The sequence below is a fragment of the Manacus vitellinus genome, unplaced genomic scaffold (genome assembly GCF_001715985.3).
Source record: "Manacus vitellinus isolate BGI_N305 unplaced genomic scaffold, ASM171598v3 scaffold_18_pilon, whole genome shotgun sequence".
In the NCBI taxonomy this organism is placed as follows: Eukaryota; Metazoa; Chordata; class Aves; order Passeriformes; family Pipridae; genus Manacus; species Manacus vitellinus.
This window is the reverse complement of record NW_021939324.1, coordinates 6,771,706-6,799,669: the sequence shown is the minus strand read 5'-3', so window position 1 is coordinate 6,799,669 and position 27,964 is coordinate 6,771,706. Positions and strand designations below refer to the sequence as shown.

Below are 27,964 nucleotides of genomic sequence, written 5' to 3'. Positions count from 1 at the left end.
CTTGTGGCCAGATACAGAGAGAAGTTAGTCCTACTGTTCATGATTGGGCTGTGTTCATACCCAATATGAAGCCACAGGCAATTTCACCATATATTTCATCTCAGGGAAGATTAGGAGCTGTCTGCTGAGATAAACAGTGACCAGCAGTGGGAAAGCTGAGTGAACATCAAAGGCCAACCTCAACGATAAAGTGAATTTCCTCAATAGAAAAGTGCTAGATTGTTCCTGATTCTCACATGCAAGAATATATAATGTGTCACACCTGAAAGATTACATAAAATACTGCTTCCTTTGTCATCTCATCTCCTTCCTTAAAGGGTTTTGCCCACTCTGTCTCTGTCAGGCTCCACTCTTAACTCTCTGAATTCCCCATCTCCTCTTGCAGGAAGTTCATTCCCTACAAACAACCTTGAAATGTTCCATATTTGCTTAAAGAAGCATCTTCAGTCAGCCTTCTTAGATAAGAAACAAAATAAAACTGTCTATCTTGTATGCCTGGGAAATTTCTGTGAATACAGAATAGGGAGGAAAATTAATAAAGACTAACGTTATCATGTATCTAAGTTTGAAGTTGTCCCAAATCTTAGTGTTGTGTTAAACCAGACACTCTCCAAAGGTTCCTGCTATTCTAAGCTGTTCCGTGCTGTTATGGCATTACTTATTTCATAGTGCAGAGCTACACAAATGCAGTCCTGCTTTTATTCACAGCTGTCATTAGAAAGACCTGTTCCTGGCTGGTTAAAGGGTCATCCAAATTCCTCTTTGTCCCTTCACTGAGATTTAGTAGTTTTATTTGCTTTAGGTTTGTATGGCTTTTATTGGGGGGGGGGGGGGAAAGAAGAGAAAAAATGTTATGCCTTTGGAAAAACCTAGTATTTCATATTATAAAAAAAATGCCTAAAATGAAACCACTAAAGTAAATGAAAAATTTGTTATTGATTTCAGTATTTACAAGGTCAAATCTAGTATTTCTTAACCCACAATTTTTTTTCTTTTTCTGAAGCCCTTCTCTTACATAACTTTATTGATAACTAACTTTACCAAAACATCCTGTGACTTTGGGGTCACAGGACAATGCACTTGTGTTCATATCTGAAAGCTAGTAACAAGAAGAGCTACAAAAGGGGCAAGCAATTAAAAATATTCACTATGCAAAAGTTGCCCTCTTGGTGAATAGTAGTGATTTAGTACCATACATACAAAACCAAAGCTGAAGTGCCCAAGTCCAGTGGCAAGCCTGCAAGTAGCTCCAGTACTGGGGGAACTCACGCATTTACTGACACCACCTTACCTGCATGAGCACCCAGGGAAAGCATTTGTTAAGTTGAGCTCACGAAGAATTTGGCTACACAGGATACACTGAAGAAGAATGCACCAATGCCTCTGCTTGCACTCTTGCTTCTCCTTTGCAGGAATTGTCTTAGTTGTGACCATTAAACCTGGAGTGACTCAGAGAGCAAGTGAAATCGACAGGGTGGGCAGTACCCCAGAAGTCAGTACTGTTGATGCCATGCTCGATCTGATCAGGTGAGGCTTTAATTTTTAGTTCTCATATTCCTTTTGCAGAAGTCCAAGCAAGCACAAATAAAGTTGGGGTATGTAATACAATAAGATGCTTTCTAATGTTGTTTGGATGAATAAGAGGAGAATAACTTGTATTGCAACAAGTTAAATATTTAAAAATACATTGAAAGCAGCTTGTTTAACACCACAGACTTTAGTTAATAAGCCAATGGTGAAAAATCCCTCCTTCACAGCAATTGATATGCAAGATTTATCTACTGTGAAGAAAAGATCCATAAAGGATTGAATGGTGGATTGCTAACTGGCAGCTTCTGTGTCATCCAGCATAGACAACCACCTGAAATTGTAGTGCTGTATTCCCCTCCTCAAGGCAGGATGCAGAGTAACAGATGCAGTATGTAAAGGGTTCTAAGGGTTCCACCGTCAACAAGTTTGCTGCATCACCAGTATCTAAGGCAACTTTATAAAGAGTCTTTCCCATCAGCATCTGGGAAAATTATGGATACTTTGAAGTGGTTAGAAGGAGGAAACCTGTAGAAAAGTCTGCAGAAGATGTGTGCAGATTTTCAGAGGTAGTGTGTTTAAGGAATTAGAAGAAAAATTCACAAAAAGGGCTGCATTTCCAGTAGTGGCTAGGTAGTTCCCTCAATAATGTTTCTGTGGGATTTTTTTCTCCAGCTGCAATGAGTCTCTGTTCTGTGTCACTACTCCTGCCCACCATTTTCTTTTTGTAGAATTTTTACTTAATCTGTCATGTAAGAATCAACTAGCACATATCTAAAATTGGATTTCTTAGCAATTTTTTATTTTAGGAAATATGAATGGCATTTGCAGATGCAACTCCAGATAGCCACTATCCTATATAATATCCAATGTCTGATGTCATTTGGGGCAACTCTGCCCCAACCTATGTTAAGATAAACTTCTTTGAAAATAATTAAATTTCTCTGAGGTTTGTATATGGGATAGTTGGCAGTTGTCAATCCCAAAGCCCCATGTCCAGTAATTCACAGCTCTTCCCAGCCTCTGTCCCCTTCTGCCTATGAATGACCACAATGACAGCTTCTTGGATAGCTCATCTCATTCCTCATGGTCACTCGCCCAAGAATCGATGAGAGGAACTGTGTAATCATCTTTATTATAAAACCTAATGCAGCCAGTCTGTTACCAGTAACTTCCACATGAACATTTCCACACATATTCATAGGGCTGATGTAGTTCTATGCACCAAAAGTCTTCCTATAGCAAAAAGTGGTGCGAATTGTAATTAGTTGTAGTTTGGGGGTTTGCTATAGTTTACAACTCAACTTTCTGCAAACAAATTTAAGACTGTAATTAGGAGTTAGAGATCTGAAATTCTGTTTTAAAGGAATTAATTTTCTTACATATTTACATTCATCAGATTTAAGATTCAAATCCAGACAGTCTTGTAAAGATAAAGGAAAACCCCAGGCTTGTACAAACTGCTCTTGCTTTTGAATAGATTTTGCTTTAAGAATTTGAGAACTAAAAGTGGAAGTTTGTGAACATTCTGTGAGGTAGATGAAAACTTGTGCTTCAGTGTATAAAATGGCTTTTTCTGCACTGGACTGGATATTCACTAAATATGTAATTAATGCTTCTTTTTTTTTGCAATCATTTGAATCTGAAATTGGCTGTTGGAAAGGAGGCACACAAATGGGTTGTGCTAAATTTCCTAATTTTTCAGTGTGTGAAAATGGTTCTGGACCCTGAAATAACACAATGGAATCTTCCATTAGCCAAGATTAATTTCTGAATTCAAAACTACAGTAGAACACACCAAATATCTGATTCTTCCAGCACAGCCTTTATAAGAAGTTTTTTTTCTTTTCTGCCTATATCTGACAAATCCTATAGAAATGGTGTGTCCTGTACTCCTCATGCAAGTGATGGAGATGATGTAGCAGAAAAAAAATACATTGGGTTTAGTATACCAATAGAAATACCAAATACTGAAAAATAAGTCAAAAATTGAACAGTAGGAAAATGATCAACGGTCATTGGGACTCTTAAACCCTTTATTTCTTTGGACTCTATATCTGATGATGCCAAATATACTGCTTTCTGATTAAAGGAAATGTGATCTGCTTTTTAAGCAGCAACTTTTGTCATTTTGTTTATACAAACAACTTTTTCTTAGTATGCTATAATGTTGAAATGCTTCTGTGCTTTCTAACAGGAATATGTTCCCAGAGAACCTTGTTCAGGCCTGTTTTCAACAGGTAAGTTTGAACATTCCTCTTTAATTTTCATTGTTAACTACAAATTATTCTTTTACGTCCCCCCAAAAAAAATCTATGTAAGGCAAGACTATTTCTGGAAAGTCCAGGAGTATCTTAATCTCCTATAGAAAGGTGAGGTTTTAAGGCATCTTGGTTTCATTTCCGTTATGATAAACACTCAGTTACCAGCTATTAAGTCCTTAATATTGTGTTGCAAAAAGACACTGTGCAGGAGCTGGATGCAGAAAGTGTATAAGACAGGATTTTTCCTTTGGGAACAAGATTTAGAAAAAAGCTCTTCTGAGGATCTGTTTCCTTGTTCTTAAGGTCCCTCAGTGTCTGATGAAGTCTGCATAATTTAGCCCTCACCCTGATGTGTCTCACATCTAATGTCCATTGCTAGACTAAATAATCCACATAAAGGAAAAGGCAAAGTCTGTTTGAGACATCTTTCAGGAAAAGTGAGAGTTGCAAGATGAAAGAGGAAACTCTTGTCCATATATTAGGTTTCTTTCAGTCACCTTTACCTGTAAATATATCAACTCCTTTTTCTGTGATGCTCTTGACCTTCCTTTTGTTTTTCCCAGCAGCTGCCTACCAGTTTATCTAAAGCTGGTATGTAAGGTAGTTAACCTTTCCCAGGAAGTGATGTCTGATGTGCTGCTGTGCATGACTCAGTGTATTTCCCCTTTATAAAACTTCTCCATGTAGTATTTCTCATGTATTAATTACTGTCACCCAACAGCAAGGGGACAGACAGGTTCTTTTAGGGATCCTTGGCAGAATGATGGTGGCACTAAATCATAGTTATTGTTAAAGTTTTATTTTCATAACAGGATATTAGTATAGCACAGAATTTATAATCAGAATAGCACAGGATTTCTATGAGCAGAATCAGTGTAGTCCAATTTTATTATACTACCACTTAGCTTATGTTTTCTAATCACTGGACCCTCTGCAGATTTGGCCAGATCTTAATACTTGGTTTGCTGTATTAACACAACAACCATAATGGAGACTTGAAAAACTTATAAAATAATAGGGATTGGTCACTCAGTCCCCAGAGGAATCAGACAATGGTGGAAGCATCCCTGACCACCAGGTCTCACTGTCCAGCAGCAGCTCTGGTCCAAGTTACCCCTTAGGACTTGTACCTGCTTAGTTTTATGAACAGTGCTCTTGGTGCTGTTACTTCTCCATGTTCTGTGACTTGGGTCATCACCACCACTTGTCTGGCTGGGTGCCTGGAACCTTTAAGGCCAATAAGGAGAGGAGTGGTCAGCATAGTGCCCAGGAATCTGGAGGCGGTGGGGAGAGGAAGAATAAGTCTATCTGTTTTATCTACTTGGTGCTTGAACTTTGAGGACCTGATAATGAGGGGAACAATTATGTGACCCATTCTGCCACAAAGGATAGCTGTTTGCCTTGCATAATGGCATTAGTTATGCCGACCACAGTATATCGGGAAGGGGGGGGAGGGGGGCTCGGCTCGTTGTATCAGGTGCATCTGCTCCACAGGTGGGGTGGCTGTCAGCAATTCTCTCCAGACTGTCTCAGCAAAAAGTCTCCTTGCCATTGTCAGGAGCTCTATCTCATGCCCCACAAGACTGCAGCAGCTCCATGCAGAATTCATAACATATCTGTGAATCACTTGTTGAATCTATAGCTTCTGAGTTACAGAACCGTAATGGCTCAAATGAATTGGGAAATAACATCTTTGAATATGTTTGCTACCTTCCAGTCAGATTGTTTCATTTTTCTCTTATTTTTACTGGGCAGAGGCTATGCCTTTGTCTATTCTTCAGTTTCCTCTTGTTTCTAAATAAGTTCTTCTGGTTTTTTTTAAAAAACTTTTCCAGTATAAAACCAAACGTGAAAAAGTTAAAGCTACAGTTGCTGTGGATAAAAACAGCTCCACATTTCCTGGCGAACCTGTTACAACTGCTACGACAGCAGAGGCTTCAGAGGTGCGACCTTTATCATTTTATTCCTTCATATTATATGAAGTGGGGAGAAAGAACACAGACTACATTTGATTTAGTTCATGCCGTTACTGATGGAGAAAAGGCAGGAAATGGCACATAGAGGATTTTATAAGAGCACAAAAGCTAATAAGTAAGTGCTAGAGATCATTGTAAGGATCTTCCAGTAAGTTTAAGAGCATCAGAGGAGTCCACGGGTAATTAAGCAATCCAAAGATAATAGATGAAGGTTGATTAAATTTATATGCTTATGAATTTTCATTTTGCTGAGAAATTAAAACAGTCTCTGTAGGAAGACTAGGTGTATATCAGCACAGCATGATCGAGCAGCAGTGACATAGTTGTAAGCACAAAAGAAGAAAAGGAGTCAAAAACCATAAATTTTTTTAATGGAAAGCAAGACAATATAAGGCATTTGTTAATTAAAAGTTTGTTACTCAGAAAAAGGAATGTGGACAGACAAAAGTGAAGAAGTTTATCAAGCCTCTCATTAGAGGTGTGGAAGGCTTGTGGGTGTTGACAGTTTATAAAGCCTAGACTTAACACTGGAGGAGAGGGAGAAAGGAATTCAATAGAATGTGAACACAGAACTACAAACATTACCAAATCAATATACATTTTATTATACTCCTTCCAAATTTCATCTTGTTCCGAAATTCATGAAGAGACATGAATTAAATCCTGAAGCAGGATGTAGTGAAGAATTGCACCCTTTCCTTCGTATGTTGATACTGCACAAGCTCAGAGGAATGCATGAATACTTACCTATTCATCCCATTCTGCTCTAAATTATGGAATTTCACTGGTGTCCTAGTTGTTACTCAATGGTCAACTTATCTGAAATCCAGACACAAACCCTTGAGTTGCTCAGAAATAACCACAAGGATTCTGCATCTGTGGTTTTTTCTTCACGGTGAGGAGTAAATCGAGTGTAGGGGAGTAAATCTTGATGCATGACTGTGCATACCTTGCTATCATTCATGTTAGAAGTCTATAGAAAGGACCCCGTCCCAACTTCTGTGTACTCTGTAACACCAAGTTATACAGTTACTTATTAGACTATGCATAGAGTTACTTTTATTCTGATTTTCTAATCTTTTTTTTCATCACCTCTCTTGTAGTCTTGCTGCAAGTGAATAAAGTCAGTTGCATAACAGAATATTAAAAAAAAAAATCTGCAGTTGTGTAATATAAATTAAGGGGTGCTTTACTCCCTGCTAGGATTTGATCAGATCCTTTCATGGCTCTAAAATACAAAGTGTTCAAGTTCAGTTTAGTTCTAACTTCATTCTTGAACTTGCCCACTTGGCACTTTCAAAAAGGGAATAGAGTGATTGGGGAAGAGCTCCATGTCTTTAGAAAAATCTAAATGTGTTTTAATTTTAGAAAATCTTTAAAGTAAATTCACTGTTTTCAGATGGTACTTTTTTTCTCTTTATTCTAATCTGTAGAACAAAACCCAAGAATACAAAATCGTGGGCATGTATTCCAATGGCATCAATGCACTGGGGTTGATTGTCTTTTGTCTTGTTTTTGGAATGGTTATTGGGAAAATGGGAGAGAAAGGACAAGTGCTGTTGGATTTCTTCAATGCACTGAATGAAGCTACAATGAGAATAGTTCAGATAATTATGTGGTAAGTCCAAGGTTATACTGGCATTTTCTAACAACTTCTTTGAGTGGATTTTGTCATTGAAAAGGTGGGACCAGACTCGGACTTCATGTCTGCTTTTGTATAGTGCTTTGCAGCAAGCAACTTTCAAAGAATGGTTGGTAAAAAGTTTCCTTTCTACGGAATTTATTCTTTTGAAGAAACTGGAGACAGAGCTCTCACTTACTATATACTAAAGAAACAGTCCATTGATGTACAAGAAACCTGAGGTTTTCAGACACTCTTGCTAGAGGTTTATATAAAACCAGTTCAACTGCAGTTGAGGACTTTGAGGACCTACTTTGAGGACTGTAGAATCATAATCACCCATATGCCCTTGTCAGTCTTGAATATGCATAGAGTTACATTTATTCTGATTTTCTAATCTTTTTTTTCATCACCTCTGTTGTAGTCTTGCTGCAAGTGAATTAAGTCAGTTGTATAACAGAATATAAAAAGAAAAAAATCTGCAGTTGTGTAATAGAATATCAAAACATATTTTCCATCTGTTTTAAGAAGGTATAGTGGGAGAGAAATTATTTCATGGTGAGCATGCAGTATTTCCGAGAATGCATTTTTGATTGCCTTATTTTTGCTTTCTAGGTATATGCCAATTGGTATCGTGTTTTTAATTGCTGGGAAGATAGTAGAAGTTGAGGACTGGGAAATCTTTCGTAAATTGGGTCTTTATATGGCTACAGTAATAAGTGGGTATGTAATTTCTTAAAGATGAAATTGTATGTGTTCAGTTTTTAGCACTCAGTTGATAACCACTTAGTTATCCATAACACCTACTCTTCTAGGTCAGAGACAAAAATTCTTATCGGTGAAAATTATGTGAGGATGTGTGAGGATGAATTGAATGCATGTTTAGCTGAATGTATGTTTTGTTTTAAAGAGTCACTACCTTGCATTCTAAAGAAAAAAACCAAAACCCAAACACAAATACTTTTCTTGTATTCATTGTTTCATCTTCTTAGCTTGGTGCTGAAACAAATAATATTGTATTTTGGAGAGTAGTAAGGCTTCTGTGAGATACTAGAAGAAGCTGGAAAAGAGTGAGGTTATGAATTATGGCTTATCAGGGGTTGCCAGCCTATCAAACATACACAAATATCTGGATTATGTTGCAACCTCCATGGGACTTTTGGGCCCTAGGTGTACCATCATAGGCCCAACTTTCCCTGCCAAATCCAAATGCATAGTAAATACAGTGCACAGTAAATGATGCCAAAGAGGAGACTAGTCCCTTTCCTTCCCAGTGCAGAGCAGGCTGCTGACGTCAAAAGAAGTCCTGGGAATTGCACTGTTTGCTAATTACTCCTTCAAGGCAAAGTTAGATGGTGAAGCTGCAAAAGGACAAGTTGCAATCTGAGTAACATAGCCAAGCATCACTTTCTATTCTTTTTCTAAACCCTTGGCTATGTAGAATAGTCTGTGTGGAGGAGATTACACCTGCACAGCATGGAGCCTTGAAGGAGCAGAGCCTTAGAACAACTGCTCCAAATGATACTGGTAATAATATAGGTCATTTTATGTCTCTGACGGCTATCCTACAAAGGAGCCTTGTGGTAGATAAATGGATATTACAGGCCCAGTAAGTTAAATGCATTTAAATTTCTATTTCCAATTCAGTGAGGCATACCTTCTAGGCTGTCTTGGTTCATTGCTTTAGCATCCACTCCTATAATTCCTTCAGTATGCTAAGGATTTATATGTGTTTTGTCTAGATGCTAGATCCAAAGTTGTTCAAGAGCTTCTTTCCCCATGTTATGCATATGCATGTTATTCTTCAAAAGTCATTCACATGCTTTATGACAACCAAGAAGAGAGAAGGTGTGGTGGTTTGAAAAACCTTTTCTCTGAGGTAGTAATGGTTTGCCCCACTGATAATACCGGACCAATCAATAGTCCACGTGCGCCCTACGGAAATTACATACCCACAGAAACAGAAGAGAAGGTGGTGAAGATAGTTTAGAAGGAGGTAGCCATGATCTGAGCCACGAGGAGGCAGGGGGCCAGTGAGCCCCTCTGGGGGCCAAGGGCCCCCAGCCCCCAACTGAGGCTACGGGAGACCCGGTATGGTGTCAAAGCTGGACTGGGTCCCGTAATCAAGAGCTGGAAGAGTTTCCTTACTGTCAGCAGCAGCAGAAGACATTGAAAAGCGGTAGCAGAGCAGTCCTGAACAGAGACAGCAATGGCTAAAAGCCAAAAGATAGCCAGTAGCAACGAGATAACGTGAAGCCAGCTGAGAGATGCAGAGATGTTCCTGCAGGAGGGAGAGCTGGCAACAAAACAGGAAAACTCAACAGAGCTGGTTTGGGGTAAGACTTCATGACTTTCCCAAACCTCAGAGACTGCCTGAAGAGGAGGGGTGGACTTCCAAACCCTTAGGGAGTCCTGAAATGCAGCAGCAGCTAGACAGAGGGAGAAAAGGAACTGAAAAACCAGAGTTGTCCTGAGAGCTGAGCCAGGACGGAATGTGGAGGAGGTGGCCGTGCCCTCTGCTGATGCTGTTGCTGTATTTATCGTGCTGGCGAGCTGAGACAGAGCAAAGAGCTTTGGTAAGACTGAACTGAAAGCTGCCTGCAATGTTATAACCCAAGAGGAGTGAAGATCTACAAGGAAATCCCCCGAAGGCTCGGGCTCGGGGTTGGAATTTCCACAAAGTAAGAACAAAGATCCTGACTGCCATACTTAATCTGCTGCCTCAGGAAAATGAAGGACACTAACCAGTGCCACAAAAAACTGAAAGAGGGAGCTGTGGCCTGAGGAGTGACAGAAGGACTTTTTTCTTCTTGGACTTTTGTTTAAGGAAAGGAGAAATTTAATTTAATGTAAATATATATGTGGGTGTAAATAAACCTTTGTAAATATTTTCCCCTTCCCCCAATAACGAATGGTTGTGTTTTGTCTGAAAACTCTCCACATGAGGTGAAAAAGATATCAAGTCCATACCATCACTAAACCCTCTCACAGAGGCAAACTGTGGAAGGGGGGGCTTGAACTCAAAAAATTAGATTCTTGGGAGTTTCAAACCACCACAGAAGGGTAATATTTTAGTCTTAAATGCAAACTTCTTGATAAATAGTCAAGAAGGAGTTCTTTTGACTTCAATGTTACACAGTGCCTTCTCCAAAGTACTTCAAAGTAAACTACTACCACATAGTCTCCTGTTCAGCTGGGGGCCATGGGCTTGGTTTGACAGGCAGAACAATTTTAAGTAGGTTCCCATATGCCATCAAAAAAAATTGTATGTAGTGAGGGTGCCCACTTTTACATCCTTGGAGAGAAAAAGTCTCTGTTTCACCGAATTACCTTGCACATGACACCATCTTCTCTCAAGGGTGCTCGGGGAGATCTCTCCAGCATTTCTGTCTCCTGAAGAATGGTGTCCCATGGGTGCTGTTTAAGGTGTTTTGGAGAGCAGCACATTCTCTGCAAAACTGACCATCAGGGAGAGCATGTTGTAATCAGATCACAGGAGCAGATATGACAACATACACACAAGGCTATAGGCTGCAGGGGAAAGGCGCTTGTTCTGTGTTTTCCAGCCTGCAAGAATACCCTTCTTCTCACCTCTTAGCAAACAGGAGAAATGTTGCTTGTCGTTTTGGTTTCTTAGATGGCACCGTTCCCACTATCTTTTTGGTTTACATTCTTATTTGTTTGACCTTGCCCATTTGCAGTGTGTTCTGTTCATCAACATCTTCTGTAACTGTTAATTGTTGTCCCTTGAAACTTGATCCTGAGAATTACAGGTTGTCTTAAATATTTCTTGTATTCCCTATCAAGAAAGTTGTGCAAGAGCATGAAGACTGATGTTTCTTATCCTCCTCTTCCTTTCCTTTAGCCTTCATATCCAGCTCATCTTTAATCTCACCTTCTTCTCAACTTTATTATTCATGACCTTTCACATTTTCAACCCTACCAGCTCTCATCCACCACTATTTGTAGCACATCTCAGTCTTATGTCTCACTCAGGTCACTGTGAGGGAACAGACTTTTCCCGGTGCCTTTGGTCCAGTTTGCCAGTAAATATCTTAAGCCTCTTAAGTTTAATGGTTGCAGTGTCAAGATGAGGGTATGTTAGCAGGTAGAGCAGAGGAAAGTCAAAGTAGGAAGCATAATATAAGTGCCAGAGGAAACTCAGCCTGAAGTGGAAAAAAACAAAAGGAAGCTGCAGCAAGCAGACTTTCTTTGCCCATGCCTTTGTCTCTTCTGAAAGCAGCAAGGCAGCTGCATCCTTGGATGCTGTAGGGAATGGCAGCTTGGGATTCTGAGTGACAAAGTTCTTTCTGTCTTAAAACTGAAAACTGTTAGAATTTCTATTTTCAGTTACTGATTATGATTTTTGGTCTAAAAATTTCTGCTACTTGCTGTGAATTGCATTTTATGCATGAAAATAAATGTTACTTCAAATTTGTTTTATGAAAATCAGTGGTGGCAAAGCAGATATGCACAAATACTTTATTTTGAAAACACCATGTTCATGTTACCACTAAAAATATGAGGATCTAAATTTTTCAAAATAACTAAGACACTATGCTTTTAGACTAAGACATACTTGAAATGTTTACCCTCATCAACACCAAGTAGCACCCATACCACTTTATATTTTTTCTACATATTCTGCAGAATTCAGTTTGTTCTCAGGCACCATTGTATAAATTGCTAGGTTTCTTTCTAGAGTTACTTGCAATACATGTTTCATGCTGTTATTTACATTCCACTAAATAAATCATATCTTCACATAAGAACGAAAACTTTAATGCCTGTTGCTTTTAAAAAGGTGATTTTCCCAAGGAAAAAAATACATAGATTTTGTGGGTGATTTTTGGTGCTGTTGTGGATTTCTGTACTGTGACTACTTCTCTCTTAATTGTCTGGTTTTGGCAGAACAAATAGTACCATGACTTATCGCTATCTTTGTCAGCTGCTCTGAAATCATAAAACATTATTACAACACAGTAATGTGCACATGAACATATTGTGAGGACAGAATAAAAATCCCAAGGTCATACATGACAACAGTTTTGCAGTTTATGTTTCCATGCTATAATTTCTTTTCTCAAGAAGCTGATATTGCTATAATTACTTTCAGCCTTCAAACATAGGGAATATTTCACAGACTCTTCACATGTATTTCATTTCAAATGTACTTTCATAAGTCTGTTTACCTCTAATCTTAATGCCCACAACCTCTGCATGCATATGCCTATGGAATTACTGCTTCTCATTTTTATCAGTTTAAAATTATTTCTAATAAATCAGTTAATTCTTGTTCTGCTTAGGAAAGACAAATCATATATGATCTCTCTCTCCCTTCCAAAAGGAAGTGTAGAATAGCATTAGTTTGCTTTTTATTAACAATTATTTATTAACAATATTATTTATTTTTTCTAAATTTTGCATATAGATGTCACTGAAGTCACTTTAGTGTTTCATAAGTGTTCTTGAGGACAGATACCTATTATCACCATCTTAGTAAAGCAAGACAGAGATGGATCCATTTGTTTAACTAGTCCATTTTATTTTGCAGACTTGCAATCCATTCTGGTATAATTCTGCCACTGATCTACTTAATAATAGTAAGGAAAAATCCTTTTCGTTTTGCGATGGGGATGGCTCAGGCACTTCTGACAGCCCTCATGATTTCTTCCAGGTAAACAAAAGAAACATCTTTTCTGTAATGTTCCTAGTAGTAATTGCATTGTTTGTGCTCTGATTTTATTGCTAATTTGTTAAAAGTCCTGGTATCAGCTCAACAGTTCACAGTGCCCTGGAGGTTGAAATATAGCTTTTATCATCATTTCTGTGGTACCCAAAGGGACACTATAGATTGTGCTGGCCTTATACCAAATGAGGGTCTGCCTCTCCCAGAAGAAGGCCATTCAGCTCATTAGTCACAAACTTGATAGAGTTGAAGCCATTGCACAGTCTCTGTGACTACATATGCCAGGGCAGTTGTACCCTGTGATTTTGAGAATAACCAAGACTTTGTTATTTCTTCCAATAACTAGAAGATATAGCAAACGTTGCCTTGCTTTTCTAAGGTGCAGCCTTTCTTCCTGCCTTAGATGTCCATATGAGTCTTACAGCAGGTCATGCTCTGAGAAAAAGGAAGGATAAGGGAAATGGTGTGGGTTTGCCTGCACTTACTTTATGTATTTCATTATGTGCCAGTTCAGCAACTTTGCCTGTCACCTTCCGCTGTGCTGAAGAAAAAAACTCGATTGATAAAAGAATCACCAGATTTGTTCTTCCAGTTGGAGCTACCATCAACATGGATGGCACAGCTCTTTATGAAGCAGTAGCAGCCGTATTTATCGCACAACTGAATGACTTAGCACTGGATATTGGCAAAATAGTTACCATTAGGTAAGACTAAAGCCATTACATGCTTTTTGTGGGCAGTGAGGATTTTTGTGAATTACAGTAATTTTGGATACTCCACAGGAAAGTTTAGACTATAACTGACAGCACAGGAAATAACGAGCATTCTCACTTCTTGTTCTGAGGCCTTGCCAGTGTAACCTGATGAGGAGGTGGGTTGGCCAGGGCATGCAGCTGGTATACAACAATTGTATTGCTGGCAATTTGTTCTGGAAATTGCCATTTTCCTTCCCTGCAAACACTTGCAAACCTAGCTCAGCCTCTACCTCTGATCTGTCCAGTTTCCTTGTTAGATGTGTGTTGCCTGTTACTTTGCAGTGTAACCGTAACGGTATCTGTACATGACTTGTCCCATAAGCTTGACACTAGACTTTGAGTAGATACAATTCAAGAGGAAACTGGAACATTTGGGCCTTCTTTCTTGCAGTGAAGTAAGCTCATTTGTGTCAGGAAATAGAGTTTCTGTGAGCAATATGTATTCTAAATGCCTTTTTTGGGCTTTATTTGGGATTTAGTGTCACAGCTACAGCAGCCAGCATCGGGGCTGCAGGTGTCCCCCAAGCTGGACTTGTCACCATGGTGATTGTACTGAGCGCCGTTGGCCTGCCCGCCGAGGATGTTACTCTGATCATTGCAGTTGACTGGCTTCTGTAAGTTTATGGCACTTGATATTTAATTAGTTTTTCTTTTTTTTTTTTTTAATGTTTACATGAGTTGCCTGGGAATATGTGAGTCTGAGAAAGAAAGCAACAAAATCATTTAGGACTGTTGCAGGAAATGGACAAAGATTATTCTTATGGTCAAGCTTGTTCAGAGTTGAATGCAGAGTTGAATGCAGTAGCGGCTTTAATTGTGAGAGAAGCCCTACTGCATGGAATGGCAGTGAATAACCTCACATTCAGAGGTGCTATCAACCTTAAAGTAGCAGCCACATAAATCATGAGCATAATGCAAACTTGACAGTACCAAAGAGCGCCTCTGAAGTGTCAGCAGCCACCACATTATGCTAAATACAGACACCGTTAATAAAAATCAAATGTAACCACAAGTATAACATCTTAGTTGATTTCAACAAAGCACATAGAATCCATACACTGGTGAAGAGGTAGTGGAGGACAATATGAACTAAGCAAAACTGGCCCTGGACTCCACATAGCAGGCACGCGCATGGTGGGCTATACGTGGGACTGTGCTGCTGCCACTACTTAGGTAGGGCTGTTGTTCACTAAGAGCACTGGCCCAGCACCTTGATCAACAGACACATATAAACTCAGAAGGCTTTCCTTATGCCTGATCCCAGCTGTCTCAGAGGACTTCAAAACCCCTCAGTCCCATTTGGCTGCTCTTTCTGGAGAGAAGCCTTTTCACTAGAAATCTTTTCTGTTCAAGTTACACTGAGGTTTTTCTCTGCTAGTTTTGCAAAAGCCCAAGGAATCACAGAATGTATTCTGGAGTTCAGAAAGACATTGACACTCAGTTTTGTGCCATGATTCACAGCATGACAGGATTCACAAGTTAAGGAGTATAATTTTACTATGTAATACAGCTTTTTTGCCTCCTAAACTGTGTGAGCTTTAGTGCTCAGACCAAGGTCTTGTTCATCTGCAGTAACTCAGCATGGATGATATTTCATTGGTATCAGTCCAGAGATCTTAATTGTTTCATAATCTTTGCATGTCTTCTTTGGCTCATATTTACACTCATATTTACACTTCTTGTTCCTCCCCCACCCTTTCTTGAAGGATTTCTGGCAGCAACCTATGTATTTCACAGATCTATTTCATTTATTTGATTATATAACCCAATTTTGCAAGTAGAGAGAAATGCCAGTCTCCAGAAAATCAGGGCTGTTGGATGGATCCAAGAATCAATTCAATTTATGCATAAGCATAATTGCTCCAAAACAAGCAGCTCCAGCCACAAGTACATTCTCCCAGTCATCTGTCTAGAGCGGGCTCTAATAGCTTTGTTTGCTGTATTCCTGGTAGACATTTAACTTTGTTAAGGATAGTGCAGATTAGTACAAACCACTGGCTTAGAGGAGTTATCTAAAGAGTCTAAGGACAGAACAAATGTATATTGGTTCTTTTCCCAAAGTACTTTTCCAGCCTTCTGCAGATTGCAGCTCACAGAGTTCCTGAGTTAAGAGGTGTTTTTTGTCATCTTCTTCCCTGAATGCCTCATTGTTTTGGGACCCTTGTTTCCATAATTCCTGTGGAATTCCAAATCCTAATAAAGTGTTGTGCAGAGACATATTCTACATCCTAATAATTTTATTTGAAGCCCTCTATTTCTTTTGTGGGAGTGAGAGAGAGAAAGAGAACAGTAATTCCCATTTTCTCATAGCAATCATAACTTTATGATCTTGCCTCCACTTTCAAAGTCCACAGTTTATGTGATTCTTAGGCTCAGTATGAATCATGGAAACTACCTGTTCCACCATGAAGCATACAAATAATTCAAGATGTTTCTGGTTGGAACTGAGGCATTTTTCAGACTAAGGTTTCTTGCTGCGTAAAGCAAATTAAAGATTAATTTTTTGTACCAGGGATCATTGCTAGTGCATTTTGCACCTCAGGGGATGGAATGCACATCGTGATGCCACGTAGATTATTAACACTTTCGCCTTTTGTACTTACTGCCTAAAATGTATTATTTTGCAAACTATTTGATAGTAGTGGCTCATTAACAATCCAGCAGTTAATTATGAACTTACCTAAGTTTTATTGCCTAGGCTTGAGGAGTTCTTCCACATGTTAAATGAAGAATAGAAAAATTAATTGATTACAAGTATTATAATAGATGAGCTTCCAGTTCTGTTGATTTGTCTCACTTGTCAGACTGATTCTACCAGAATTTTTCTTTACCTCTCTCCCTTTCCCCACCACATATTTTTATTCCACATGGAAAAAAATGTGGGAATTTTTTTAGCTCTAGAGTTCAGCAGTTCTAGAAGAAGAATATATATAAGACGTGCCAATTCACTTCACTGTTGTTTTGGCAACGTATTGCAAAATATTATGAATATGTCAACCTCAACATCTCTGCATAGACAGAGAAACCTGTTCTGCCACAGAGCCTTTGCACTTTTGTGTAGCTGAAAAGAAAAACAGGGAAGAATGGCCTTTCACTGTCCATACTTCCACACCAATTTTCAAACTTTGTTATATTGCAAGGGGTTTGTTGCTCCTCTGCCAAGTAGTGGCAGATTTTTAAGGCCTGCAAGTGACATTTCTGTTTGGAGAAAAATCAACAGTGCAGAATTATCATATTCCTTTAAGTGACTTGTTTAACACTTTCGCCTTTTGTACTTATTGCTTAAAATGTATTATTTTGCAAACTATTTGCTAGTAGTGGCAAACTTCAGCCCTTTAACAATGATAAGCTAGCAGAAGATAGCCTTTCCTCTTTCCAGGGTTTGGGTCAGAATACTGAAGATGCTGGGCTAGGTGCTGATGTGGCTGAAGACATGGCTGTTAGAATCACAAAAGGCACAATGTAGGCTCTTCCTTCTGCTGCACCCCACAGTCTCTCATCACAAAGGAAAACAAAGGCCCTGCGTAGCATACTTCAGGGCCTGAGAGGTGATCCTTGCAACATTTTGTAAGGGTGTGCCACAGCAATGGAATTCTACTCTAGACAGACAAGTCATATGACTTGCATTTTTGCATGACCTATACACAACTTGTCATGAAAGTGACTCCAGGCTTCTTCAAATACATGTGGGCAAAATTCTGTTTCTTGTTCTAGACTTTTTTCTTTTAATTGAAGAATTACCCCAAATCTGCAGTGGGAGGGAAACAGTGCTGCATTTGCTAGAGTAGGCTTACTTTTACTAAAAGGATTTTCTAAGTAACATACTGAATGGTTTGTCTGACATTTTTATTCCATAGGGATCGATTCAGAACAATGGTGAATGTCTTGGGAGATGCCTTTGGTACAGGGGTAGTGGAGAAGCTCTCTAAAAAGGAGCTGGAGCAGATGGATGTCACCTCTGAAGTCAACATAGTCAATCCTTTTGCCTTGGAAACAACAATACTTGATAATGATGGAAGAGAGACCAAGAAATCTTACATCAATGGAGGCTTTGCTATAGATAAGTCTGACACCATATCCTTCACACAGACATCTCAGTTCTAAAGCCAGTAGCTTTCAGGTAAAACAGGAGCACTAAAGTACGTGGCCATATGCAATATCTCAAAAAGGTTAAAGGATAATTGAGAATGAATTACGTCTCACTAGCTTTTGATTTACTACACAGATTCTGATTAACCTTCCAGTTCTGTCCCCTTCTCATCATCTCTCTCAACAGTTTGAACTCACCACTCTTAGTACGTGCTGATAGGTTGAAGAAAAAGACAGTTGTACAATACTTTTTTTTTTTTTTTTAAGAATATACATTTTTGCTGAGGCTATGAAATGCCTCTTTGGAATCAGCATGCTCATAAGTGGGTATCTTAGCTGGGACAGCCAAATGTGTTTTACTCAGGAGTAGCACAACATTTCACACCTTACCACATCACAAAGCACCTATATGAAATACCTTTTAACATCCTTGCCTTCTAAACAGGTCGCACTGTACTTGACACCTCCTGTAACTTGATCATTTGCCAAATTGCTAATTTCTGCAGCTGAGGGGATACTACTTGCGTGATTCAGGAAAAAACAGACCAGAAGGGCCTTGAAATAAGTACATTTTACTGTGAACAGAGTTTAGTTTTCTTTAATTATGAAATAATTAGGCATGGAAGAATTTCTAGTATTTATGTAGCTAAGTTTCCCCATGCCTTTCATGTGAGTGCCAACTGCTGGGATTGGCCTTCAGATGTGAAATAAGTTGCTACAAGTTTGCTCTTCCGGCATTTGAAGAGCTTTTGTAAAGTGATATTTCACCTATTTAGGTCCACTTGGATGGCCTCTTAGTACATTTCCATCAGAAAGAGAAAAAAGAACGTTTTCTGTTGTTCACCTTTGATTCTAACCAAATAATAGTCAGCTCAAAAGAAGCATAGGTCATGAAGATGAAAATGCACAGTGCAAATTCTAAACCTTTCCTTCTTGGAATAAAACCAGATATATTATCAAGATATATAGAAATCGGACTGTTTTTCTAGAAAGAAGCCGCTCTGACTAAACCTTTTACCCAGACCGGTTGGTTTTTTTGGCTCCTTCGTTTAGTTTGCGAGTTGAACATGCAAGTTTATAGCTGCAACACTACTACAGTGCCAATATGATATACCTTATGAACTGTATCTTATGAACCATTTCTGGACCCAGAAATTCATGTCCTCGGGTGGCTTGCTATAGAATAAGAAGCACCGAGAACCTCCTCATAAGAAATCTCCATTTTCTAAAACATTTTATACAAGATTTCCATGGTGCAAAAACCACTCTCTCAAGGGAGGAGTTGCTGTAACAATTTTTTCTTTTTTGCCTTGCACATTGAAGTAGTTAGCCATTTTATATATAAAGTAAACTGAAATTCATATACAGTTCTTTGTTTGTAAATAAGCTTGTGGTAAACATAATATCTGACTCATATGCTAACAAAAAAACCCCTCCAAGTTCCTGCAGTGTTATATACTCGATTCAGTCCTACACTTTTGTATTGAAACAAACCAGAAGCGTGCCAAAGAGAACTGATTATTTAAACTAAAAATAATTTACTGTAGATTTTGATAAATTGCACCTTAAATTAATGAGACATAATACTGTATTTAAATTAAACATCGTAAATTGTATGGAAATGTTAATCTAAGTATTGGTATGTTTATACAAAATAAAGAAAATGTACCGATTAAGTAAATCAATCTTTCACCTTTGCAGAAACAGTATGAGACAGTCTTTATTTGTGCAGCTTTGCATATGGGAGGAAAAAGCCTACCAGTTTCCATGACTAGCCTATAGTCTACGCTTTGTCTTTAACTAGCTTTTTAAGTCACCCTTTTATGATCACCTCATTATGTAGTCACCCTGTTAATGACGTACTGTGAACAGTGTTCCTAATGTGTTAAAAATAAATAATTTCTCTCTTAACTCGTTTTAGCCTACTATCCTCTCCTTACTGTAGAGTATTGAGTTCCTTTAGCTATAGAAAGAAAACCAAACCCTATTGAATTCAGGATTTATGTTATCTTCACTAGTGACTCAGCTGTAACTTTGGCAAGAATTACACTTTTCTACCACTAAAATAACTCCTTAAGAGAAGAGTGCTGAGATTGCAAGAAAGCCCTCTTAACTACATATAATCTGGACTGGGAGTATGCTATTAAATACACACGAAGCAGGAGATTGTTTATCTATTAGTTTTTTATGTGGATCAATTCAGCTAAGCAGAGGTTGACAGTGCTGTTTTGCCATCCACTCACCACCAAGAGACCAAACCATATGCTGAAGATACTGTTAAGACCAAGGATGCTCTTTTTGACACAGTATTCCAAGTATGTACCTTCTGTATATGTGGAAACACCGTGCGTGGGCATTGTGTCCTCTTCTCCATAGCGTCCTGATCTGGAAGCTTTGGAGAGTGGTGGACAGTCTCCCATCAGACAAGCACCAGCAGGTGCACCTCCTAGTTGTGGGGGGACACGCAGACATCTGGGCCCCCTCCTGGTTCTGGGAGGCCATCTGAACATCTGGGTCCCCTCAGGGTTGTGAAGGGCACCCCAAAATCTGGATCCCTTTGGGGAGCTGCCCAGACAGTTGTGTCCCCTCCTGGTTGTGGTTGGCACCCCATACATCTGGTTCCTTTGGGGTTTTGGGGTGCCACCTGCCCCCCATCTCTAGGAGCCCAAAGAAGGAAGAGCAGCCAGCGGACACCCCCGCATCCAGCTGCCTTGGTCTCCTCAGCACTGTGGGACTGTCCAGAGGTCCCCAACTCAGGCCGTGTGTCCGTGTGGGTGTGTCCCTGTGCCTGATACTGAAGCCCCTCGAGTTCCAGGAGCATGCTCTCTGCTCAGCCCCCAGTTCCTGACCCATTGGTGACTCACAGCACTCTGTGTAGCTGCATCACTGCCCTCAACTGCGCTGTACAGGGGCACCCCAAGGTGGGGCAACACTTGAAGGGATGGAGGAGGTTGGACTAACACTGTCCCCTCCAGCCCAAGATGGAATGTGGATGAACAGCAAGGGGAGCAAGGGAATTTTTGGGTCCCTAACCTCATGTTCTCCCCCCGAAGGTGGGGGGACTGAAGAACTAGGGGGTGATCAGGGAAGACCCCTACAGCCAGGAGGTCCTGACCCACCATGGCTGGAAGCACAGGACTCGATGATCTCTAAAAGTCCCCTCCGATCCGATGTGTTCCATGATTCCATAGCTCTGTTACAACCCGCTGCCAGGGCCAGGTGTTACCTGGCAACAAGAGACAGCACAAACACAGGCACATGCCTGTGGCTGGGGCTCAGAAAGGCAGAGGAGGAGGAGGAGAAGGAGGAAGGGGGCTGCTGGCTGCCCATACTTCTAACTTGCTGGGTTCCCTCTGAGCACAAACGCTCCCATTCACCCAGGACAGGTGCTGTGTTTTGGGGCAGGGCACAAGCCATGGCCTCAGTCAGTCTGGTGCAGCTGCTGGATGATGCCATCGGGACACCTGAGGTAAACGTCAACTTAGAGGCCCTCCGCAAACTGCTGAAGCTCATGCTGGATCACCTGAGGCTGCTGGGCATGCAAGATGTGCTCCCCTCGGCTGTGGAGGAGACCCAGCCTGCCAGATCACACCCTGGCCTGCAGAAGGAGGGCAGGACTGAGGCCAGAGCCCAGGACATGGGGCAGCAGCCCCAGGAGCCAGGGGAGCAGCTGTCTAGGAAGGACCTGCTGCAGGGGACCAAGAGTGGCCCTCCAGTCACCTCCATGGCCACCAACATGGAGAAGACTGAAGCCAAAGAGAGTGGCATCTCTGATGCAGAGGCTCCTCCCAGCCCCCGGAGTGCTCCTCTTAAGATACCCCCATCCTCCTCTGAGGTCTGTGCACTTATACCAAAGTTTTATTGAAGCCCAAGCTCACAGCGGCACTTGGGGTTTCACTGTGGGAAAGGGGGTTCTTGGGAGGAAGAGCTGGGGATGAAACACTTCTCTGGGTGCTTTGGATCCTCTTCATGCAGAGTCTGTCTCTACTGACGCAGGCTGTGCCATTAGCTCCCCAGGGCAGGGGCGGGAGCTCTCGGGGAGCTTTCGCCTGGGGCTCACCTGCCACCCGTCTCTCCTAGGCCACAGCTCTATCTCAGGATCTCTATGAGGATATGGCTGGGATGAAGGCCACACAGTCCCGCATGGGAGAGGAAATCCAGAGGATCAAGGAGGCACTTGGCCAGGTGAGCTACCACCATCAGCAAGGTGTGGGTCCGAGGCGGCAGCCAGTGCCCTTGCCTCTACGTGCTAGAGGTTCAGCACCCCTGGATCTGGCCCTGCCAGATGAGTGCTGCTCACAGTGCCTGGCTACCAGGCTTGGCCAGACCCTGTGCTACCCCCCACATGGAGAACATGGCAGGAATGAAGGTCCTGCAGGTACCCAGGGACCCTCTCCTGGGGCTCAACCTCACCACCTCCCTCTCCTAGGCCACAGATCTCTGCGAGGATCTCCGCAAAGAGGTCGATGAAATGAAGGCCACACAGTCCCACATGGAAGAAGACATCCAGATGATCCAGAAAGCTCTTGGCCAGGTGAACTGCTGCCAGTGCAGGAGGGAGAGAGCTGGGTCCCCACACCCTCCCTGCCCCTCACCATCTTGCCCTGCCATCCCTGGCCTGTGGCCCTGGGTATTGCCCAGCATGAAGGGCATCAGGAGGGAAGAGAGGAAAGGATCCACCAGGAGCCCCCCAACTCTGCCTGCAGGTCAGGACAGTGGTAGAGGTCACTGCCTGCCTTAGCCAAAGGGATCTTGAGGCTCTTTGAACTAAACAGCCCTGAAAAAGGGGAACATGGGTGCTGGGAATGAGAGAAGGTGAGGATGCACCAGTGCAGGGCAACCAGAGCTGCCAAGGGTCCCTCTGGCTTGTGCACAAGATCAATTGTGGATGCTCCTGGGTCCTGACTGCTGCCTATCTTCTCATCCCACTCCAGCAGAACCTCCACGATCCTGCTGGCCATCCACTGTCCCTCCATGACCAGTCTGCCTCTACCAAGCCCCACATTTCAGACATGGAAACCCTGGGGTCAGGACCTGATACCCAGAGCACCACCCCAGGGATACAGACAGGGACCCCCAGTGCCCAAAGTGGCACCACCGGGACACAGCCTGGATCCCAAGCAGGTCACCCAGCAGTGGAGAGAATCACCAGAGACCTGTGTGAGCTCCAAGGCCAGGTCACCTCCCTGCAGGGCCTGGCCAGTGACCTGCAGGGCCTGGCCAGTGACCTGCAGGGCGAGAAGGAGAAGGTGAGCCTGTGGCAGTCCCTGAGAGGGCTGCAGGGATGCCAGGGGGAGTTGGCAGGGAGGAGGCAGACAAAGGACCCTCATGCTGGGAGAACATAAGGTCTGTGCTCTGACTCTGCCAACACCACCCTTCCCAGATCAGGCAGCTGGAGGATGCCCTCGGAAAGCAACATGTGGCTGATGGCAGAGACGAGATCTCCCAGCTGGAGTAAGAGGATGGGAGAGGGCTTTGTATCCTGTGGGGCTGCAAGGGAGCCTGGAAGGTGGCCAGGAGTATCCGGTTTGGGCGGTGAGGGACACCCTCCAAATGGCCGTGGGGAAACTCAACCTACTTGTGCACTCATCTCACTGGCCAGGCCTGCTCTGCAGGAGGTTAAACAGGAGCAGAAGGAGCTGAGAGAGGAGCAGAAGGAGCTGAGAGAGGAGCAGAAGATTACCAAGGCCACACTGAAGCAGCTGGTAACAGCCAACCAACTTCAGGAGAAGGTGAGGTCCAGCAGGAGCACTCCCACTGTTGTCCCAAACAACAGGGTGCTCCTTGTGGGGTTCCTGGCTGCATCCCCTGCCTGGCTGGGGCTATTGAGCCACCATGGCATGCAGGTCTGCTGGCTGCATCCATCCTACCTCCCCTTCCTGCAGCTGGATGAGCTGAGGGCAATGGTGGGGAGTGTAGAGCAGAAGCAGGCAAAGGCAGCAAGCCCTGACCAGAGCTCAGACACCAAGGTGCTGAAGAAGCTCCTACACGACTATGAGATACTCCGTGAGCGGGTGGACTCCTTGGTGCCACAGCAGGAGCAGAGGTCACTGCCACAGAAGAGCCAGGTGGGCAAATGGCAGCATGGGGGGTTTGGGAGGGTGTGTCAGGACCCTCGTATCAGGTCGTTCACTGTAATGTGGGGCAGCCCCTCGCTGTCCCCCAAACTGATTTGGACAAGTCAGCAGCATGGAAGTCAGCAGGAAACTAAAGCCTTGATACAAATGTTGTGCTGGCACTGAGGGCTTGTGGCACTGGCTGAGTACCCTAAATCTGTCTCTGTGGGGCAGCCAGACACCACTGGCATGGCATCATCTTGTCGTCTTCCTCCCTGCAGCAGGATGAGGAGCTGCTGAAGAGCATCCAGGCCACAGTTGTGCGGGTGGAAGGGGACTGTGAGCAGCTTGGCTATGTCACAGGAAGCCTCCGGGATGACCATCGCCAGCAGCAGAAAGATATTGAGGTGGGTGGCTGAACCCCCTGCAGGGTTGGAGTATCCCCCAGGCACACCCTAGCCTGGGAACCACCAGAGATCTGATCCCCTGCCCACCTGCTTGCAGCACTCTGTGGATTCAAAGGGCCTTTCCCAGAGGTTTTTGGGTAGCAAAGAGCATGGGATGCTTGGCTGGCCAAAAGGTAGCTCTTATCCCTGCTGCAGTGTCATGGAATGCTTTCTGTATTGGAAGGCTCTGTTCCGGTCCCTGGAGAGTCTGGAGAAGAAAGCAGACAAGGAGGACCTGCTGCTGCTGGTACAGTCTTGAGGGGCCTGTCACCAACCAAGGAGTCTCAGGCAGGATGACAAATGCCCCTTGTCCTTTGGGCACTCAGTGGCAAAACTGGCTTTGGTATGGGGGGAGGGTGTATTTCCAGACTGGCTGCAGATCCCTTCCCAGGTCCCTCTATCTCCTCTCTCTCCCTGGGTCCCTTCAGCTGGTGGGATCGACCCCACGGGGGTGATGGGGTGAGCAGGCCATGCATCCCTGAAAGGGGCACAGTGTCCCTGCAGGAGCAGTTTTACCTCTGTCCCCAGCGGACACTGGCCCTGCCTGTTGAATCCCTGCCCTGTCCCCACCACTGTCCTGCCTTTCCTCCCTGGTAGAAAGAGGATAAAGCCTCCCTGGGCAGCAAAGTCAATTGCACCCAATTTGAGGCAAGCATGGAGAGTCTGGAGGAGAGGATGCGGGAGATGCTGAAACGAGTGTTGAGCCAGGAGCAGCACGGGCAGGAGGTCCACCAGCAGCTCCGTGGTGCACTGGACTCCAAGGTACAGGGTGCCTTGTCCCCACTGCACAAAACTGGCTCCTTGGGGATTTTGAAGCCCAAAGCAGCATCCCTCTCAGGATCCCCATCTTGGCTTTTGCCTGAGGGGGGATCCTCAGGCAGGATGCTCCACGTTCCATCCTGGGGCAGCTGGCTGAGGATGTGCATCTGTCCACAGCTGGATCGCCTAGAGCTGGGACCTTTCCAGAAGCAGCTGGAGGAGACCTGGGGAAGGATGATCAAGGAGCTCAAGGATGAGATGTCAGTCACTGCAGATGATGCTGCAGGAATTAAACAGTGAGTGCGATGGGCATGGTGTTCGCTTTGAGGACAGCACTGGCCTCGTTTCCTCCAGCTATTCCAGCCAGTGCCCATGTGGTACCCTGGCATCGGACAAGAATAGCCAGCGAACCACAGGGATGGTGACAAAGCATGATGACTCTGCATTCTCCATCCACCAGTAGCATGTTCGCCACATCAAAGGAGGTACCAGGAGGGGCATCTGCAAAATGGAGCGCTCCAAACCAAAACTGGGATGTGGGTGCAGAGGTGCAAGGATAGGGGACAGCAGGTCATTCTTGCAGGCAGGAGCACAACATATGGCACCACAGGGCTGGGTCATAACCCGCCCTCCTGGCCAGGCACAGGGCAGGTCATGAGTCCTGACAAGACAGTGACACTGGGCTTCAGATAGCAGCATGGGCACCTGTGTGCTGCCTCTCACATCCCTCCCTACCTACCCTGGGCAGCTACAAAGTTCAGAGGTGCCAGCATTGCTTGTCTCTTTTTTCTTCGGTGGGGGGAAATTAGGCTCAACACCCTGCAGTTCCCCATGCAAACACTGTGAATCCTTGCAGCGACATGCCTGGCACCTGCTGCTGCCTGTGAGCTCACCTGTGCCCAGCACCTGCTGCTGCCAGTGTGCAGGCAGCACTGCGGCCTTGCCAGGAGCTCACCAAACTCCTTCCCCCCTTAGGCAGCTGCTGGTCCCTTACAAGTGCCTGTCCTGCGACCGGGACCTCAACATGCAGGTGCCTGGCCCGTGAGTAGCACCCAGCACTGGTGTATCGGGGGGCTGCAGGGGTGGGACGGGGGGGTCGGGTGCCAACAGTGCCCAGTGTCAGGCATGGGGGTTAGGGTGTCTGCCTTGGGATCTGACTCTGCTGAGGCCCCTTCACAGCCCTGTCTGTTAGCCGGGAATGGGAACCCCTCCCGAAACCTCTCCCTGAGAGCAGCAGGCAGGGGAATGCTGTGCGCTACAAGCCTATGGGTTTTGGGGTGCTGTCCCAAGCTGAGATGGCTCATTTGTCCCCATCACCCACCCATGGCTCTTGTCTTCCCCAGGCACATTGACACACTCCCGTTCTATCCGCCAATGCCCATCAGCCACGCTGCACACCCCACTACCATCATCACAGAGGAGCGAGCACAACAGCATGGTTACAGGTAGGGCACATGGGGACCCATCCCTGAGCCCTGGGGTGCAGGATAGTCATACCCTGGCGGAGGTAGAGGGAGTCAGGGGGCCTGGGTGGGGCAGGGAAGCAAACGGGGCCACAGAGGGCCAGCTGTCCTTGCCCCAGTTCTCGAGGGTTTTAGAGCTCCTGCTGCACTGCCTCATCCAGCCCTGGTCTCAGTGGCACTAGTGCCACATGTCATCAGTTGTATCTGATCTCAGCCTGGCCTCAGGCTTGGTGGGGGGTTGATTCAGCACAGTGGGACAGGCATGGGTCTCCTGCAGCAGTTGTAGGGGAGTCGGGAGGGACATGCCCCACTGGGGCACTGTGGGATGAAGCTCAGGGTACCACAGAGCTGGGCACTGATGATTCCTGTACCCTGGCCCCCAGGAAGCTGCCCAATGGCAGGTCCCACCTCAAGATGCAGAGTGACAGGGGCCAGTACACATCCAATGCACAGCTCAAGGATGCCCTGTGGCTCTCCAAAAAGGTAGGGATGGCAAAGGGAAGGATACATCAGGGAGCACCGAGGCTGGGAGGGAGATGCTGAGCATCTGTGGGGATTCGTGCCTCAGTTTCCTCAGGGAAAGCTGCATGGGGAAGGTTACTTGGGGATGCTGAATTGGGCTCAACATTGCAGCCAGCCACTCTCTCCTTCCCAGCCTGGTGTGACCGAGCTGCTGGGCACAGATGGCTGCATCAATCACAGACAGGAGCACAGGCCTAAAGTGGCAGTGAGGGCACAGGACAAGCTGGGTATGGCCCTGTAGGGCACTGGGGAAGGGGGGAGTGAGTTCCAGCTGTTTGCCAGCAGTGGGTGAGCAGGGCTCTGTGTGCATGGCTGAGCAGGTGGAACTGTGGTCTGAGGTGGGCTGAGGAGGGGCGGACACAGGATAGATGGGGAGAACTGGTGGATGCGGGTGTTTGAGCTGGAGACCAGTGTGGGGATGGCCCTGGCCAGTGTGGGACAACAGCCTATCTTCTGGAGAGCAGGGGCCAGCACTCTGTCCCGCAGGGTCTCTGGCCAGGCAGGTACCCCTGCTGCCTGTCCTGTCCTGGGCTGGCAGAGCTACCCCCAGCTAGGGCTGCCCCTGGGCTGCAGGGGGGCTCATCCCTGTCCCTACCACCCTACTAGAGCACCGACCAGCCTCTGACCCCCGCCACTGACCCCGGGCACCATGGCATTTGCTGCAAATCCAGGTTCCCCAGATGAAGCACCTGGACAGCCAGCACCAGGGCTGGGACAGCTGCCCAAAGAAAAGGGATTTCTTTCAAAGTTAATAAAAAGTTTAACCAATTGTTTTTTTGAATTTTCTAAGCAAGATT

General features: G+C 44.2%; 3 protein-coding genes across 3 annotated transcripts in view; all 3 read left to right on the top strand.

Moving 5' to 3' along the window:
- SLC1A1 (solute carrier family 1 member 1) overlaps positions 1-19,832 on the top strand; it is a 51,369-nt gene extending 31,537 nt beyond the window's left edge. The window contains exons 4-12 of the mRNA XM_029959008.1: positions 1,413-1,527; positions 3,725-3,767; positions 5,627-5,734; positions 7,201-7,385; positions 8,004-8,111; positions 12,943-13,065; positions 13,587-13,781; positions 14,312-14,446; positions 17,690-19,832. Of these exons, the coding sequence (XP_029814868.1) occupies positions 1,413-1,527; positions 3,725-3,767; positions 5,627-5,734; positions 7,201-7,385; positions 8,004-8,111; positions 12,943-13,065; positions 13,587-13,781; positions 14,312-14,446; positions 17,690-17,936 (1,259 nt within the window). The 3' untranslated portion in view covers positions 17,937-19,832. The remainder of the gene's footprint in view (positions 1-1,412; positions 1,528-3,724; positions 3,768-5,626; positions 5,735-7,200; positions 7,386-8,003; positions 8,112-12,942; positions 13,066-13,586; positions 13,782-14,311; positions 14,447-17,689) is intronic.
- A 1,376-nt stretch (positions 19,833-21,208) lies between these two features.
- Positions 21,209-22,662, top strand: LOC108639235. The gene is made up of 3 exons (XM_018070231.1): positions 21,209-21,756; positions 22,002-22,106; positions 22,351-22,662. The coding sequence occupies exons 1-3, from the start codon at positions 21,337-21,339 to the stop codon at positions 22,660-22,662; spliced, it is 837 nt and encodes a 278-aa protein (XP_017925720.1). The 5' UTR covers positions 21,209-21,336.
- A 54-nt stretch (positions 22,663-22,716) lies between these two features.
- LOC108639249 (glutamine-rich protein 2-like) lies at positions 22,717-27,659 on the top strand. Its single transcript, XM_018070260.2, has 12 exons — positions 22,717-23,170; positions 23,305-23,375; positions 23,524-23,653; positions 23,807-23,989; positions 24,259-24,384; positions 24,608-24,670; positions 25,021-25,185; positions 25,360-25,478; positions 26,158-26,223; positions 26,526-26,627; positions 27,029-27,128; positions 27,301-27,659. The coding sequence occupies exons 1-12, from the start codon at positions 22,727-22,729 to the stop codon at positions 27,406-27,408; spliced, it is 1,677 nt and encodes a 558-aa protein (XP_017925749.1). The 5' UTR covers positions 22,717-22,726; the 3' UTR covers positions 27,409-27,659.
- Positions 27,660-27,964: the final 305 nt, after the last annotated feature.

Coding starts and splice junctions, on each gene's coding strand:
- LOC108639235 (XM_018070231.1), top strand. CDS start 21,337: ATGGCCTCAGTCAGTCTGGTGCAGCTGCTGGATGATGCCATCGGGACA. Junction 21,757..22,001: donor TACCCCCATCCTCCTCTGAG/GTCTGTGCACTT, acceptor CGTCTCTCCTAG/GCCACAGCTCTATCTCAGGA. Junction 22,107..22,350: donor TCAAGGAGGCACTTGGCCAG/GTGAGCTACCAC, acceptor TCCCTCTCCTAG/GCCACAGATCTCTGCGAGGA.
- LOC108639249 (XM_018070260.2), top strand. CDS start 22,727: ATGAGAGAAGGTGAGGATGCACCAGTGCAGGGCAACCAGAGCTGCCAA. Junction 23,990..24,258: donor CACTGCCACAGAAGAGCCAG/GTGGGCAAATGG, acceptor TCCTCCCTGCAG/CAGGATGAGGAGCTGCTGAA. Junction 27,129..27,300: donor CCCTGTGGCTCTCCAAAAAG/GTAGGGATGGCA, acceptor TCTCCTTCCCAG/CCTGGTGTGACCGAGCTGCT.